The 17,964-nt window shown below is 35.5% G+C and overlaps 1 protein-coding gene across 3 annotated transcripts; it reads right to left on the minus strand.

Moving 5' to 3' along the window:
- Nucleotides 4,172–12,785, minus strand: LOC18595633 (probable leucine-rich repeat receptor-like protein kinase At5g49770). Of its 3 annotated transcripts, XM_018123687.1 has the most exons (19): nt 12,297–12,785; nt 11,610–11,730; nt 11,442–11,513; nt 10,967–11,041; nt 10,800–10,871; nt 10,390–10,551; nt 10,219–10,293; nt 9,785–9,856; nt 9,604–9,675; nt 9,429–9,497; nt 9,152–9,226; nt 8,834–8,905; nt 8,562–8,699; nt 7,893–8,380; nt 7,646–7,801; nt 7,418–7,554; nt 6,140–6,359; nt 5,476–5,711; nt 4,172–4,884 (listed from the first exon to the last, which is right to left on the minus strand). In XM_018123687.1, the coding sequence occupies exons 1-19, from the start codon at nt 12,376–12,378 to the stop codon at nt 4,411–4,413; spliced, it is 2,868 nt and encodes a 955-aa protein (XP_017979176.1). In that variant the 5' UTR covers nt 12,379–12,785; the 3' UTR covers nt 4,172–4,410. The 3 variants fall into 3 exon arrangements, with proteins under 3 accessions (XP_017979176.1, XP_017979177.1, XP_017979178.1); XM_018123688.1 differs by lacking the exons at nt 10,800–10,871; nt 10,967–11,041; nt 11,442–11,513; nt 11,610–11,730; nt 12,297–12,785 and adding an exon at nt 10,718–10,774; XM_018123689.1 differs by lacking the exons at nt 10,800–10,871; nt 10,967–11,041; nt 11,442–11,513; nt 11,610–11,730; nt 12,297–12,785 and having other exon boundaries at nt 10,219–10,318; nt 10,390–10,454.

Genomic DNA, 17,964 nt, shown 5'->3' on the forward strand with positions numbered 1-17,964 from the left:
ATAATGCTGTATAATAGCTATAACCGTGCATGTGCAGTGTGGGAGTGCACGTGACGGTGCCAGTGGTGTGCAGTGTGGGAGTGCACATGCCAGTAATGATGTGGGCGGGAGTACGTGTGATGATATTGAAATGTGCGTGTAGGGAGTGTACATGATGATATTGAAATGCGCGTGTAGGGAGTGCACATGATGATATTGCCTTGTGCGTGTAGGGAGTGCACATGAGCTGAGTAAGGTGGTAGTGGTGTACATATATATATATGCTATAAACAAGTTATGAAAACAAAAAAAAAATGTGATTGTATTATATGCTATAGAATGCCTTTTCGTTGCAGCGAGAAGCCCTCTGTTTTGATTGTCTTGATTGGATTTGTTGTAGTTTTCACTCTTTTCAACTCCATTGTGGATTATAAATCCTTCACCTTAAAGGATTAAATAATTAAGGGTTGAATTAAGGGCTTTACAAGAAATTAAACTAAATTGCATTGTTTTCAACATAAGTGCATCATGTTTTCTAGAACTTCCCATATTGATGCTTATTCCCTTCCTATGTTCACTCACTGGGTTTATACTCATCCTTTTTTTTTTCAACTTCATGTTTTAGTTTTCAGGATTGAAGGTAGTTGGATCCTAGGTCGAGGCGTTCCCTTCTATTCATCTTTCGGTAGGTTCACTACAACTCTCAATGATAGTAACCCCACCGAGTCACTTTGCTGATAGTCAACGTCTTTTGTATGTGTGTATGATTGTTTAAGTTAATTCGTGAAAGCTATTGTAATCATTGTGTGTTTGGTTTGAATAATAGTGCTGTCACACGTCGGCAAGTGATAATATTATTTTGTGAATATTATATGCTCTGTTGCCACGATTTAACTCGTGAGAAGGAATTATTTTTGAAAATTATGAATTGAGAACCTTAGAGGTGAATTAGAGACAAGCGGTTTAATGAATAAGTTTTCACAGAAAGGCTTGCTTGGGTCCAATGGGCTATGCCTATTGAGTCCATGCGCCGGTCATAGCCCGGGATTTGGGCTGTAACACTTTTTCTCGTAATAGGACTATATTCACGAAAATATTATTTTTATTAAAACGCGTATGATTACCCTAATGATGAGATTTATTCGTCAAATTTTCGAAGGTAAGTTTTTCAGATAATTCTCTAGGTGAAAGAATGTCTCCGGATCCCACTAGTAGGATGGGCGGATCCGGGAAATATCCTCAATAAAAGGTTTTCGTCCAATATTATTTGTATTTCATATCATGCATTTCACGAGAGCATCATGTGCATTTCACGAGAGCATCATGTGCATTTCACTCCCGTAAAATCAAATAGAGTATTTTAATTCGCAAACAAAGTAGTGGGTAATATAAATAAATAATAACTAAGGAAATATAATAAATTTAAGAATTAGGGCTTCAATAGGATAATCTATAATTAAGTGATACTATTCGTGGAATGGGAGTCATGGGGGTACTAATCCTTCCTCTTGCGTAACCGCACTCCCGAACCCAGTTTTTAAAAAATCATAGGCCAGTTTAATGTTCTTTTGATGGATCTAAAATTAATTTAGGGTCCCGTCGATTAGAATTGAGTCAATAGGTGGCCAATCACACTTAGGAAAAAAGATTAGTGGTGACTCCTAACTTATTTATTTTCCCACGTCTAGCGGTCAGGTTCTCGAACCCACACGTTACAACAATTATCAAAAGGTAGGAACTTTTCTACTCACAGCTATTGCTCTTGTTTTTTTGCTTTTTTTCCTCTTAAAAAATGATTCAAAATCTTTCAAAATCCTCTTTTGTCCTTTTCTTTAATGTCCTTAAGTTGTATATTTATAGCCTTTGAGATTTTTTGCCTGTTGGAGTAAGTTTTGAATCATTTCTTGTATGTTCGAGCCAACGTGCACAATTCTGTCCCTTTTGTAGAATTGATTCTCTATAGTTGAATTGTCAGTTCTTTGCAAAGTCTGCAACTTTTTGTCTCTGAAGAATTGATTCTTCTTTTTCGAGGTGTTAGTTTTTCTATAACTAGACATAAAGGTGACACCTTTACAATTTTGGAGAATCGATTCTTTTGTTTCATGGTGTCAACTCTTCACTATGGACTAGCACCAAAATTAGAATTCAAGCTTGACTTTTATCGCTCCACTTTCATCCAGGTGTGCCATGCCTTTCTTGGTCACCAAGTTTCTAAGTTGTACTTTTGGTGCTTCAAGGGTCGACTTTTTCTCTTTGTAGAATTGATTATTTCTTCTTTCATTTGTCTCTTTAAGAATCGACTTATCCTTGTCTCAGAATCAATTCTTCACTATTGATCTTTGCTCGAAAGCTAACTTGTTTTTCTCCAGAATCAATTTTACTGTAATTAAAGAAATATATTTTGCTTTCTTTTCATTCAAGTATCTAGTCATTTTTTTCGAAAACTTGACCCTTAGACTGGCACATTTAATTTTGAAAACAAGAGACTTTTAAGAAAATTAATAGCATAATCATTCATATTAAAAATATATTCGAACAATTAAAGCATTTCAATATTTTTTTCTATTAAGTTCAGCTTTAGTAATCCTTTGAGATTTTTTTTATACTCAAAAATATCTTTCACTTTCAAAGCTCATAAGTTCAATCAATTTTGTCATATCAAAATAAGAATAAATCCAACAAATTTGAAACAAAAAAAATAATTATTTTATTCCTTAATCTGATAGAACAAACTTCTGTGCTTAAACAAACTAAATCATCTAAACCAAAAACTGAAGAAAAAACTTTTTTATGAAATTTGATAATAGAGGCAACTGTTCGAGAGTTGCTGTGAAAGAACAAATATTGGAGTGGAAGGATGCAAGTATTAATTATTTTATTTTTTTCATCATTTGATTGAAGACATTTTTTAGATTGTAAAGGATTAGAACGATGCCTTCAATTGGCTAGAAAGATTTATTTGATCTAAATAAAATGATTTAGTTTGTTTAAACACAAAATGTTTTTTCTATTAGATTAAGGAAAAAATTAATTAGTTTTTTTTGTTTTAAATCTTTAAACCAATCATTTTTGGACATGTGGCTAGGCAAAAAGGTAAACATATAAATCTAATTAACAATATTTAATACGACATCATTTGCCACGTTATAGTGACACTATCAAAATGACATGTCAACCCGTCACATTTTAGATGACATGGTATAAAAAGTGTCAATTGACAATTGACTAAAGAAAATTAGTCAACAATTAGTGAGAGGAGCTTATTTGACCTAAAATAAAAATTTAAAGACTTATTTAAACATAATAGAAAGATAGAAGCTTATTTGAGTATTTAGTCATAAAAAAATAAAAAATCTACATATATATTTGATTGGGGGAATAGAATAGCCATCCCCCCTATTCTATTACTTTCTTAAAACTTTGTTTGCTTCATGAAAAAGCTGAAATAACCGTTACCAGTCCCTCCTCAATAAATGGCTAATTTGAGCCTTTCGAAAAAAAAAAAAAGATTATTTTGAAAAAGAAGGAATAAGTTAAAAATGTTAATAAATAAAAAACCTTTAATCAATTTTAAAAATTACCATACTATATAAGATTATATATTTAATTTTTTTTTTCATAGTTTTTTTCTCTCTCTACCCACGTACCTCTCTCTTCTCAGTAAATATTTTCTTTTCTTCTCAGTTTCCCCTTTGTCTTTCTTTCTCTTCCCGTTCTTGCCTTTCTCGTCTCTCCAACCTCCACCCACCACTAAAGGATGGCGATAGTGACAGTAGCAATGACTTTAAGGTCAGATCTAGCGTTCCCTCACAAGATTCAACTAAGGACGCAACACATCTGGCATCCACAGCCAAATCCCAGTGATCGGATTTGACCCTCGACAACCATATCTGGTCAAGGGAAGTGTCGATCCAGCACCCTAATGGTCGTTGCCAACACCATATTAGAACTCCGATGCCATTGGCAATTTCTCAGACGGGCGGCGATGGATATGAGAAAAGGAAAGGAAAATAAGAAAATGAGAATAACAAAAGAAAAAATGAAATACAGAAAAATAAAAATTATATTAATAATTTAATAATAAAATATTAAATAATTAATATTTTAAATCTTTAAGGCAATTAAGGTCTTCACATGGAGTCGATGGTCTAAGGTCTTTAATAGTAGGAATTAGAGATTGACCCAACTTAAGTGTAATAATATGCTATAGCATTTTGCGTCTTTGCAATCAATTCTTCTATTGACCTATTTTTAACATATAAAGAATTCATTCTAATGACAGTTTCATCATAATGTGCAACAAACAACAAAAAGATCCGACATAAGTTGACAGTCACCAAGGCTGAAAACACAAGCAGCTGTCTCACCAACTTCATTGCTCGTATAAAACAAATAATAATAAGAAGAAAAAGAAAAGTAGCCAAATGACTCTCACTGGGGCTCTATCTTGGAGGCTGGGAAGACCCCACTATAAGCAAAGGAGTCATCACCGTATGGATGGAGAGAACCTCCCTTAGTTGCTTCCTCATAAGTTGCTGAACTAGATGCTGATTCAGCATTGGGATTCATGCCAGCGAGCTGCATAATGTTTTCAATCTCTTTTACCACTTCACCCATTGTAGGCCTGTTAGCCCCTGATTCTTCTACACAACTCATTGCTAGGTCCACAAACTTTTCCAAGCCTTTGGGTGTTGCAGCGAAGCCCATGGATGCGTCAAGAATCTCCTGGAGATTATATAAACTTTTCGTTTTATCCATTGCCATTCTCACCTCTCTTACAATATATTTCCCTCGCTCTATTGGTCTTCTTGCAGTTACTATCTCCAACATCAGCACTCCAAAGCTATAAACATCACTCTTCTCAGTCAACTGCTGGGTCATATAATATTCAGGATCCAAATAACCCTACAACAGTAAGAAAAATCATTCTTAGGACAGCGCATACTATAAGCGTTATATAGAATCATCAGCCTTATCCAATAGTCTGACATTCTTTTACCCACGTTCCCCTCCTCTTTTTCTTACGATATTTGTTAAACTCAAATCCAGCTAGTCATACCCATAATTATAGTAATTGTTGCATTTTTCTTCAGAAATATCCCAAATAAGGCATGCGTATTATAGACATTTGACATAGTGGTATGCAAGGTGACTCCAATTTGGACATAAGAGGACTAGACATTTTTTATTGTCAGCTAATTCTCCTCTCCCTAGAAAATTTTTAACCATTCCTCATTGGCCCCTTCAGAAAAGTAAGATTCATCTAGAAAATTATTGTGTCTCACGTACTAAAACTACTATGATTACAGCAGATGCTTAAACGTATAAATGAATTACAAATTCATCATCTATAAAGGGTTGGGCGGGCGAGGGGGAGAGAATACCAGTTACTCTGGAAAGAAAATAAACTAAAGCATCAATTACAAAAAGGAGAGCAGGGTTCTACCATTTAAAAGGCTGAATTATTCTCTTGAGTAGGTGTATGGAGTAACTCACCATTGTACCTTTAACTTGAGTGGTAACATGACCCTTTTCACTGTCACCCATAGGTTTGGAGAGACCAAAATCAGCAACTTTAGCATTTAAGCGTTCGTCTAATAAGATGTTAGTGGACTTGATGTCCCTATGAATGATGGGAGGATTTGCAAGCTCGTGAAGATATGCCAGACCTCTAGCTGCACCAAGGGCTATTTTAAGTCGCCTGGTCCAGTCCATTCGGATTCCCGACTTCCCTGAATTGTTAGAATGTTATTTTCCAAAGAAGCAAAACATGAGTGAAGTAAAAGATAGCTTGTTAAACAATAACATGGGAAATTAACAAGTAAAATCATTCATTAGGGATAATGATCAATGCTTTCCTGCAGTGAGCTCAAAATGTGATTCTTTGTTAGGAAGGTCTTATATAGGACATGAAAGTGACAGATGGCTGGAAAGTTGAAACTAAAGAAAGAATAAAGCAATAATGTTAAGTTCTCTTCCTCCTATAGACTAGCAGTGTAGTGTAGGCTTATCAAATATTTTATTCATTTCTTGGTGCAGTTAAGGGCATTGTTTGATAAAAAGTAATATGGTCAGGTAGTGAAGAACTATAAAATGCCATTGAATCATTGATAGTGTAACTCATTTTGGATGAATAAAGTGAGCAAACAGAGGAAAATACCTGACAGGCTGTCACTTAGAGAGCCATTAGGAACATACTCATATATTAGCATTTGTTCACCTCGTTCGAAGCAAAATCCCAATAGACTGACAACATTTTTATGATGAACTCTTGATAGAAGCTCAATTTCTGTTTTGAATTCGAGCCCACCCTGCATAGATCCTTGTTGAGCTCGTTTTATGGCAATAAGTTCCCCTGTGGGTAGAGTTCCTCTGTAAACCTGCAATTAAAGATATTCATAATTATTTGGAAAAATAATTTTAAAAATCACCATGACCATGCCAAAGAGATCCCTGTAGCAACAGACATAGTTAGAGACAGAACAAACTAAAACACAGATGAGTAGGAGCAAAGGTTGGAAAAAAAATCCAGTCGTAGTCTTGTTAATCACTTGGTCCATTCAAAAAGTTTGCAAATCATGGGATATGTTAATAATACGCACATTAATATAGTATCAATGTATTCCATGGTTGAGATAACTACACTGCATCAACATTCAGATGAACACAAGATAATAGCACCAAGGGTATGCATAAACTATCTAATATGTGCAGCTAGCCTACTAAATGCCGATTGGCTGCCATCTAATTGCAATAATGTTATCTAATGGTGAAAGAACAAGGGAAGAGTGCTTGCTGTCAACATAGATGTATACCATGATGCATAAGGTGTTTAGACATATGTCACACGTGGATCACAGTCAACTATTCCAATTTACATATTAAATATGTAAGCAAACACGTTTTACATGATCTTGAAGCACACAAATGTAGTTACTAATTTGTTTTTTGTTATTATCTCTCTTTCAATACATCGAATAATTCACTGTATGGTTATTATCTCTATTTTTCCCTTTATTTTTTGTATAATAACATTGTAATCTATTTAAAACTTCCCTTCTATAAAGTAAAAAGTTCAATGCAAACACAAAGTGTGCAAAGGGGGCTAGTGCTAAGGATCCCTCAAATGGAAGCACGAATAAAAAGACAATTTTATTTCAGATATCTACTTATCCATATTTTTGAAAATCATGCATTTAACCATGTGCCTGTTTTACCACATTGTCTGTTGCCTCGACCACCACTCGTCTGCAATACCTTACAAATTTCAAAGTGTCTCGCTGCAGTCAGGCATTTAGTCCAAACCAGCAACAAGACGTGGAGTTGAGCAAATGAGACCATCTCTATGGGGCCAAGGTGCCATAGGGATGCATGTTTTTGGCGAGCCTACCTACGCACACACATGCAATAGAATAAGAGAATGAGAGTCAAAATTAACCTTTCCATAACCCCCTGATCCAATATCATTGGCTTCTGAAAAATTGTTAGCGTATTTCTTAAGCTCTTCAAAAGAGAAGCATCTTGCTCCTTTTAACTGAGGTATGCTACCACTGCTCTTCTTAGGATCCCAGTGTGCTGTGTTTAACATAAGAGAATCAGTCATAAAACCCCAGAAATTCCATACAATCAACTTGAAAAGGCTGAGTAAATGAAATACTTATCATACCAAAAGGATTGCTCTCTTTGGTTGCTCTTTCTGCTCTCTTCTTCTGACGATAAGCATAAATCCCAGCAAGCACTAATAGTAAAAACAGCACTGAAGCACCGGCTGCTGCTCCTATTTTGATGGCAATGCTAGATTTTTTTGAGTTGGCAGGGTCATCTGGATGAAAACACACATGCATAGAAAATGATGAATCTAAATAAACAGAGAAATTTACAAATTCATTTTACTTCTATTCTATAACAATTACCAGAAAAGTGCTCATATTTATCACCACGAAAAAAATAAGGTCCAAACAACTGATCAGGAGGCTTGAAAGTCTGGTTGCTAAATACAAATGCAATCATAGAAATTCCGGTTCTATTGAAACTCTCTTGGCCGTATGGAAATGCATGAAGGTTCAATAGAAAATATTCATTTGGATCCATTCTTGGATCACTTAGCGAAACAGAATCCACAGGAAGTTGATGGGACTGGAAGAAATGCATCAAAGATTGCTCTAGTATTTGATATGGAGTAGAGTTTCCAAAGGCTGAGAATAAAAGGCCTCTGAAGTTTAGTGTTCCTGTATATGGATATGCACATCTGCATAAGGGGCTGGAAATTTGACCGGAACTGCATGGAACAGGCAGACAGTTCTGTGAAGGGGTTGAATACAAAGGCGAGGAATTTGATGGGGGAAGATTGCAGTAACTTCTTGTTGTTCCTGTCTCGTCACATACTGGATTACCCACAAGTCTGCAGAAATTGGTAGAAAGACTTCAGTGATGTTAAAAAACATTAATAATCTTTAACATTAACTAGATGTGTATCTGCAGGCAATTTAACTTACAAGGAGTATGAGAATACGAGCCTAGTTATTCATCAAAATAGAAGAGAAAAAAAATACCCAGAAAAATGTCAAAGAATTCTGGCTTACATTATGTCAAAGTTGTATGGTCTGACACTGTTATTGAAATCAGTAATAAGATTGTTCTGCAAATCTATGATTTGCAGTTGGTTGCTAAAGCTTTGCCCGATATCCAAGGTACCATTAAGTTGGTTGCCTTTTAGTACCCTGTCAACAATATAACAGCAAAAGGGGGCAAAAATCCAACTATCATTTCCAGATTGTGACAACTATGTGACACGTTTTATTTGGATCCACATTTTCCAGTACAATTGGTGGTACATAAGGTCAAGCTTACTCACACAGTCTGCAAATTTGGAAGCTCAAAGAATATGGCAGGAATTTGACCTCGAAGTTGTGTATTTTCCATCATTCTGCCATACAAATAAATTGATTATTCTCCCTACTACATAAAAATACCTGTGAGAAAGAAGATATACAGACAGAAGTACTTAAGATATAAAAGAATGATGGTCCTAAACTAAGTTGAATGGTAGAAAATGGACTTCGGTTCTACACTTATAACAGTTATGATATTTCAATGTTCAGTTGAATTTCATGTTCCAGTGTTGGTACAGAAGGAACAAGAGAGAGAGAGCGAGAGAGAAAGAGGAAAATACAATGTTGTCAAGGCTGGCAAGGCTGGAAACCACGAAGGAACGTCTGCTGAGTCAAAACTATTATTACTCAAGTATCTGCACAATCATGTAAGAGATCAAAGATTAGTAATGACAATAAAATTGTTTATGATTACTAAATAATATAGCTATGATGAGGGGATACACACAAAAATACACATGGAACAAGAATAAGAAAACAGGGACAACCAAAGGTAGTTTGAGAAGACTAAAGAATCACTATATTATGGGTAGAGTTACTAAAGCATTTCTTACTTACAAAGTGTTCAAACTGTTCATTTGAGTAAGGTTAGGCAGAGGGCCAGTCAGTTTATTGTTGGACAAAAACCTGAAAATCAAGACCAAATGCTCTTAATTAAGAGAAGATAAAAGTTCCCTTCCCTCCTAGGAAAACAAGTGCAGAAAACTATTAGCCTTTTCTGTCCACAGCTTACAGATCATGAACACTTGTAAGATTGTTGAGATTCAATGGAAGACGCCCATTTAGTGAATTGTTGTCAAAGCGTCTGTAGCCAAAACAATAATTCATCTGTCATCATCAAAAACCCTGTAGAAATTCACTTACAGCAAAAACCTTAACAAGAATTCACTTCAGTACTTGATCTAGATACTCACACCACCTCCAGAGTTCGCACAAGTCCAAGGGTGGAAGGAAGAATTCCTGTAAGTTTGTTGCTTTCAAATAGCCTAGCAGAGAGAGAGGTAAATGGAATGTTTCAAATCTACACAAATTCATGCTGTCATTTCTTGAATTTCATCACATTGAAGCAAAGATTAGGAGAAGGAGCTTGCACACAAATTTGCAATTCTTTACAACCAAAAACAAAACAAGAGAAAGAATTCAGAGTCTCTCTCTTTCAGAAGGGTGGCTTAAGATACAAAGAAGAAGCACACAGGCTGTCCAAGGTTAAGAGAAAAATCATAGTTTAGAGAAGAAATTTGTTATATGTATGTGCCTTTCCTACAGTTTGTCTTTTGCAAAGCACATTCCAGGTAAGTCAAGAAATATATAGCAAAAACTACTCGATAAAAAACTGAATGGAACTTACACATGTATAAGAGTCATAGATGAGCTGAAAAGTTGAGCTGGAATTTGGTCAGAGAGTTTATTCTTCCCGAAATGGCTGTGGATGATGGAGAACATCATTACTATAAGGAGAATAGAACCATCGCAAGCAAACCATCTAAATAAAAGTAAACTACAAAGAAATTTGGCATACAAGTGTTTGGTATTAATCAACATGTCAAGCCCTGGTGTAGATCCACTTGAAACTGGAATTGGTCCCTCTAGCTGGTTGTCAGCCAGATCTAACCAATAAAGATTTGATAGATTACCAATGGATGGTGGAATACGTCCAGTGAAGCCATTAGAATTTAGGGATCTGCAGGCAATATAGGCCAGCATGAAAGAAGTACTCCGATTAAAAGAGGTATAAGTATAAAAAGTAGAAACAGTGAAGCCAAAACATTCCACAACCAACAATCATGGAGTCTAAAACCAAAGTTTTATTGGATACCAATGTAATGCCCTTCACTTAGTAGTCATACATGGCAAATCACCAGAATCCAAATGGAATTGCATGTTTGTTAGTCACTGCAGGGTAATAAGCATTAAAGGTTAAATTCTTACAGGAACCTCAGCTGCGATAGAGATCCTATTGCATCGGGAATTGGACCATTGAAACCACAACCAACCAAGATTCTGCGATATTATATAAAGAAAAGAGGTCTTTTAAGGGAATTGCAAGAACAAATTTGCTTCCAGATGATGCTTTGGCAGGAAATAGATCTACTTACAAGTTTGTTAGCTTCTTTAAATTCCCAATCGATGTTGGAAGAGATCCTGTGAGACCATTGTTGTAGGATAGATCCCTGAAAGGAGAAGCTACAACAGAGATGTTATAATAACTATGGCAACTATTGCCTCTAACTAAAATTGATATATTATTTATTGAAAGAAATTAAAGAAACGAATTCTTTTGTATCTGTAGCTCTACCAAAATTAGCATATTCCTTGTATTCAAAGAGCAAACCTTTAGATACCTGAACATTGAAGTCTCCCCAGAACAATGATAACAAATAAAAATAATTTAAAAAGAAGAAGAAAAAGATACACAAGTGCTGCAATGCTCAAAAGCTAAGCTAAAATTTACATGTTGAAAAGAATAAGAAAAAGAAAAAGAAAAAATTGTTTAGAATGATGGTTCAGACAAACTAGCTGCAAAATGACCTCCATGAAAAACAAAGGGAGACAGTGGGCAAAAGGACCTACACTTGCTGTAATTCAGATAAGGTCGAAATGTCTCCTGACAGCCGTCCTACTAAGTTCATGTTTGGCAATGTTCTGAGATAGATAATTGTTAGATAAAATCCCAAAGCTGGAAGAACCAAACTAAGCAATCTTTCATGCACATTAAAAGGTAGAGCACCAACAACTTACATTGAGGTCACACGTGAATCAGTGCAACCAATTCCAACCCAGCTATCACCACAAGGGTCCCCGCCCACCCAACTGGGAGGTGCTTTTTCCCACTCATCCATGAGAGATTTTAGAGCAGCAGCTGCAGAAGAATTGGACAAAAGTTTCACTTGATCAGACATCAAAGCTGAATTCTGAGGTAGCATTTCCATATCATTTAAAATAAATTGTCCTGAAAGGAATACAAATAGATTTAGCCCTTTAATTTGATTGAGGCTCAGGCACCTTCTGGTAGTGGATTTCTTTGAAGCGTTGACCCCAGACCAAATAGCTAATAGATACAAGCATTTTAGAGTCAAGATGAAGAGAACATCCTGATAAAATTAGCAAAATTCCTCTTTCCCAAAAGACTTGACTAGCGTTCAGTATTCAGTTCTTAGTAGGCAAGTTCATTTTTGCAAACACAGGAAGAATAATATCGGTATCTAGAAAAATAAAGGTAGATCAGATATTCTCATCAGCTCAACTTAACTACTAAAATACATGTTATATGTGAGAATGTGCAATCTTCAAGCACATATCATCTTCGCAATAAGTTAAGAAACTTAGATAGCATTTTTATAAGCAATTATATTTTCTCCAAAGTAAAGCTAAAGAATAAAAAAATTAAAAGAAATCAAGAAAAGTAATAATTAGAGGCAAACTTACAATCACCAGGATCAGTAGTAGCTGCTATGATATAGATTTGAATAAAAACAACTAGCAAAAGTGACCAAATGGCTGAACCCATGAGTGAGATAAACCAAAGGTTTCAGATTCTGGACTTGAAGACCTCACAAGTATTTCTGTTGTGTTTCTAATTTCGCATAAAACAGAGTACCCATTTGACATCAACCAGTAACCAACACGAAAGAAAGCATCAAACTTAGAGTTGCAGCTGCAAATTCCTTACGTTAAAATGAGAAACCAATCTATTCCTGATATATCAGAAAAGTATGAAACCGTGGACTTTGAATGGATCTACAAACTTGCAATTTGCCCAAACAACATAGAATAAAAATGACCAACCAAACGTTTTGGCCTTTTGTCCCTTTATTTCACTCAAAAGAGGTAGACAACGTTAAAGTCAACGATCTTAATTTTGGATGAGATCAATGCAATGTTTACAAGCAAAGATGAGTGGTCGTGATAAATAGCTGGAGCGCCCCCGAGTAGGTTCTCTGGTATATAAACCAAGGGCAAATGCATTACATAAATATCAAGGCAAACTGTGACAGATTTTGAAAGTTGGATTTTGCATTAATTTCAATTCTGGAGGTAAGTAGGGTCTGTTTGTGCAGTCATATACGTCTCGAGGAAGTCCTTTTCAAAGAAACATTCAAACCAAGAAAACAGCATTGACATAGTAGCCATGACATAACTTTTAGAGACTCCACTACAAGGGAATCCAATAAGAGGCACACCTACCGCTAATATTTTAAAGCTGAGCTTTTGAACCGTTCAGCCGTTCCCACTTCCATTGGATTCATCGTTTGTTTTTTTCCCGCAAAGCAGAATTGTCAAACAAATTAGTAACCATTTTAACATAATACACATGAGAATAAATGGGATGACGTAAGAAATTCGTAGGCAAGACGGTGGGCTGAGCTGACAGCTTGATGGAAATGGAAGAGGTTTAAGTCTTCAAAGGCGTGTGGAGGGAAAACAAAGGCTTCCTTTTAATTGTTGGACCTGAAAAGCAACACTGACCCAACTAATGCAAGTTAGAGCTGGTAAAACTTAAAGGGTGTTGCAGCCTCTTCGTTTATCCAGATCGACAAAGCCGCTCCCCACACTCATCATTCATGAGAGGGCCTGAACAATTCTACTTGGGCAGTCTGGACCTATTCACTATCATATTCAACCCACGGTTGGTTATAAATGGAACAGACAAAACAATTAGAAAAGAAAAGAAGAAAATGAAAGATTTTGGAAGACGTGATAATCTTCTTTGAAATTTTTGAGAGCTTAAAAATGAAATTTGGCTCCTTTGCTTCCAATTCAGGGGGTATATTTTGGGAATGCAAGCGAAACGGACTTGTGCTGGGCTGCTTTTGTTGATCTAAAAGGATAATTCAAGGGAAAAATTTGGCACCCATCCCCTGTAATCCCCCAATTTAAACACAACCTTCTGCATGGATGAGATCAAAATTCCAGTTGAAACGGTTTGATCGGACAATTAAAAAGGCATCAGCCAATCATAATTCCATTTTGTTCTTGTTGTCATGTTCTAATATTCCCATATCAGCAACTCTCCAAATGCCTCCGATTGTCACGACCGTCAAACCCCAGAACTTTCAAGGTTTAAGGCTTACAGGTCCCTCACGAGCCACCGCGAATCCCTCCCAGTTACCAATCCATTTGTTTTTTTCTCTTTTTAACTTTCCCTCCGCTCTTAGAGTAGCTTCTATTCTGTTTTTTTTCTTATCCAACTTTTGTTTTTCCTTTTGTTTATTGAGAAAAATTGCAATTAAGTGTACGATATTTTATACAATAACTATTTGACTTTTGACGTAATAAGTGCAAGCTATCTATAAAAGGCAGCTCGTACAGATTATTATGGCTGTGACATATAAGATTTGCTTTCATTGTCGTGTGGCTACATGTGGGGTTTGATTTGATTGCTAAGTGGCTCACCTTTTTGGTAGGTTGGGATGGGTGGATTTTTGTTTGGGTTTTGGATGCGGCCTGAGTCAAATATGGAATGCTAAGGAAAGTTAGTTGGATGGACTTTTGTTTGGGTTTTGTGTATTTGGATAAGAAGTGGGTCATTTTGTGAGGCAAGGCAGGGGGAAATGGTTTCTTTCGATAATCGTGTGTTTCTTCTTGTTACTTTTTGTTTTGCCTTGTTGTTGGGGATGGCTTTTTCGATTCTTCATGTGCTTCGTCCTCTCACTTTGTTTCTTGCTTTCATCATTTATTTATATATCAGATTTTTATAGGTTGGCTTCTAGTTGCTTTAGCTGTTGACTCTTCTCCACAGATTTTTTATTGGATCATGTTTGAGAATTTGACAAGGGTTTATTTGTCTATCCGTTGGGAAAATTTTGTCTTATTTCTTGTCAGCTTGGCTTGCTCAGATCTGTGCTCAATGATTTCATTGGATTTTTTTAGGTCTTTTCCTCTAATCACGCGTGGCTCTATGGGTTGTTTGGCTGGTATTGGGATTTGAAACCAGTTGATTGACGTTGTATCAGTGGTTAGCGTTCGTTGCGGATTGGTTTTGTGTTTTAACTGGTTGGTGTAGACACTAATTTTTTACAAATAATAAAAGAATTGAAAAAAAAAAAAAGATAAGTTGGGTATGGTGACAAAAGCCACGCCCAGCAAACAAACAAGGTGCGAACGCACCGTACCAGGCGTGAAAGTTGAGCTTGGCAGGCCACATTCGCCACCCTAGTTCCAACCCAACTCAAGTGTAGACAGCTATAAAAGCTGCCTTCCTATTTCACAAAAGGGGACTGATTTTCTTCTTGAAAAATCCTTGCAACGAAAGCACTAGAATCAATAGCAAAACCCTACATTTTTTACCCTATCAACCGCATACAACCAAATTCCACAACCCATAAATACCACAATTAGAAATCGAAACTAGAAAGGAGAATAGAAAAATCAACAAAGAAACTATAGAGAAAACAAAGCTGAAATGAGGAAGAGGAGAGGTTCTTTTTTTGTCTTTGGGAATTTAAGGAGTTTTAGGATTCAAAGGTTTCTGATCTCTCTTTCATTCGATTGAAGGAGAGACAAGAGAGATGGTTTTCAGAAGAAAAGAAAGTTGAGATTTTTTGATGTGGTGTCGTTGGTGGCAGGGGAGACGGTGGTGAGAAAGAGGGTAGGCTTTGAGTCTCTAGGCTTAGAGAGAAAAAGGAGGGTCGGCGGCAAGAGAGAGAAAGGAAAGGAGAAAAATGAATAAAGGGGTTGAACAAGAAGTTTTTATCCTAATTGGTGGTTGCTAAACGGCGTCGTTTTAAGGAGGTGAAGGGAGAGCGGGTTTTAGTCCAAACAGTGTAGTTTTGAAGGGCCTTTGAAGCACCAACGGTGTGTTTTGAGAGTGGTTTGGCAGGCTGGTGCAGCGGGCTTGGACACTTCTTCACAGACCCGTCACCTTGGGCTATTTCTAGCCTCAGCAAGGTAAGCCCTTTTCCTTTGTGGATTTAGTCTGGTTTGGTTGTATTGTGTTTGGCCCAACATTTTGTTGGAAGATAAATTAATTTAGGTATGTGAGGAATTAAAAGTAGAGGAAAAAATATATATACAAAGAAAAATTATATAATGTTAGGGTAAGGTGGGCTTGACAATTTTAGATGCAATACATTAACACGACATGGGATTAAATAGGTTTGAGTTTAGCCTTAACGTGTTTTTTGTCTAATCATGCCAAATACGAGTAATACGTTTAAAACATGTTTAATTAATCATGTTAATCATGATATCATGTTTAATCGTGTTATCGTATTTAAACGTATATAAACGACATGCTTATCAACTTGTTAAAAATTAATAATCAAAAACTATTTCAACTTTACTTAAATAATTTTAAATAATTATTTTAATAATATTTTTAAAATTTTTAAAGATAATAATGTAATTATGTCATGCCCAAATCCTAATTTTAAATTTTGTTTTGTTATATTTGATGTTCTTGTTATTTTGTTTTGTTATAATTGTTTTTATAATTATTGATTTTTAATTTAAATAATAAAATTATATGTAATTATAAATATTTTTATTTAATCGTGTTAAACGAATTAATCGTGTTATTAATCGTGTCGTGTCATATATTGACACGTTTAACAAACATGTCTAAACGTGTCGCGTCATGTTACACAGCTATTAAACATATACGTGTGCGTGTTTCAAATTTAAGGCATGAATAGTATACATGTATACACAGCACGCTTATCAACTTGTTAAAAATTAATAGTCAAAGACTATTTCAGCCTTACTTAAATAATTTTAAATAATTATTTTAATAATATTTTTAAAATTTTTACAGTAATAATGTAATTATGTCATGCCCAAATTCTAATTTTAAATTTTGTTTTGTTATATTTGATGTTCTTTTTATTTTGTTTTGTTGATCCTAATTAAATGTGCTAGAGGAGGGTGAATAGCACAATTTGACTCTTTCAAAGATTGTCTCTAAGTGTAGACAAATGCAAGATAAATAAAAGAAAGGAATTAAAACAAAAACAGAGTAAATGAGACAGTAGAATTTAGAGTGGTTCGGTCCAATACCTACATTCACTACCTTGATTATCCAACCAAAGATTTTTCAAACAATTCTACCAAGAACCGGTGAAATTCACAAGTTTTCATTAAGCTTTACGATAGCTTTTACCAAGCTTAACCAAAACCTTTCACAATGGTTTTTACCGGGATCAACTAAAACTCAAAGTGGTTTTTCAAAGGCTCAACCACAACCTTTCATAATGGTTTTTCACGGGCTCAACCAAAACCTAAAGTAGTTTTTCAAAGGCTCAACCACAACCTACAACAATGGTTTTTAATGGGATCGATCAAAACCCAACAACTAACTTTTCAAGGCTAAGTTAGAACCTTAACACATTCAAGCACATCTAGCTTGAAACAACCACTTAGAGTGACTCCCTCACTCTAAGAATACAAGGATAGAAGTAAAAAGAAAGTACTTATGATCACAAGTTGATCTAAATGGTGCAAGGTTGACTGCAGAATACAAATACAAAGGATGGGCGTTTAAGTGCAGTAAGGTGCAAAGAAGATTTTCTGATTTTTCAACTCTTAATGACTCAAATCTCTTCCAAAACTTCCAAAAATTGATTTCTAACCGTTGGAAGACCCTTTTATACTTGGGGAAATAGCTCTGATGGCAGTTTAACAATTTATAGCCGTTGAAAACAGTTGAGAGTTGGTTCTAGCCGTTAATCTGTCTTCTAGTGCTCTGGTTTAAATTGCGGATAGAGAGCTCTTAGTCGACTAACTTTCTTCTTAGTCGACTAAGTTGGTTCTGTCTTCTGGTTGCAGATTTTAGTAGAGAGCATTTAGTCGATTAACTCATTTCTTGGTGGACTAAGTTGGTTCTGTCTTGAAGTTCAGATTTTGGCAGTAGCTTTTTAGTCGACTAACTCTCATCTTGGTCGACTAAGTTGGTTCTATTTCTCAATATTCTTCAACCCGTCATTTCTCTAATTTAAATTTTAGTCAACCAACATTCTTCATTATTTAACTAAAGACCTTCTTTTTTATTGATCAATCGTTTTTCATCATTGTCATGACTTTTGATATACATATTTGAAAGGTTGATTTATTATTTCCATATGACTTTTTGTCCTGCACACTTAGGTAGAAATGTTAG

Source organism: Theobroma cacao, chromosome 6, assembly GCF_000208745.1.
Source record: "Theobroma cacao cultivar B97-61/B2 chromosome 6, Criollo_cocoa_genome_V2, whole genome shotgun sequence".
NCBI classification, from domain to species: domain Eukaryota; kingdom Viridiplantae; phylum Streptophyta; class Magnoliopsida; order Malvales; family Malvaceae; genus Theobroma; species Theobroma cacao.

What these genes read in the sequence shown, in the direction of transcription:
- LOC18595633 (XM_018123687.1), bottom strand. Translation starts at nt 12,378, where the DNA reads ATGGGTTCAGCCATTTGGTCACTTTTGCTAGTTGTTTTTATTCAAATC. An exon ending in TTGCCAGCCTTGACAACATT is followed by an intron (nt 8,906 to 9,151) that starts GTATTTTCCTCT and finishes TTTGTATGGCAG; the next exon opens with AATGATGGAAAATACACAAC. An exon ending in TCTAAGTGACAGCCTGTCAG is followed by an intron (nt 5,712 to 6,139) that starts GTATTTTCCTCT and finishes CTAACAATTCAG; the next exon opens with GGAAGTCGGGAATCCGAATG.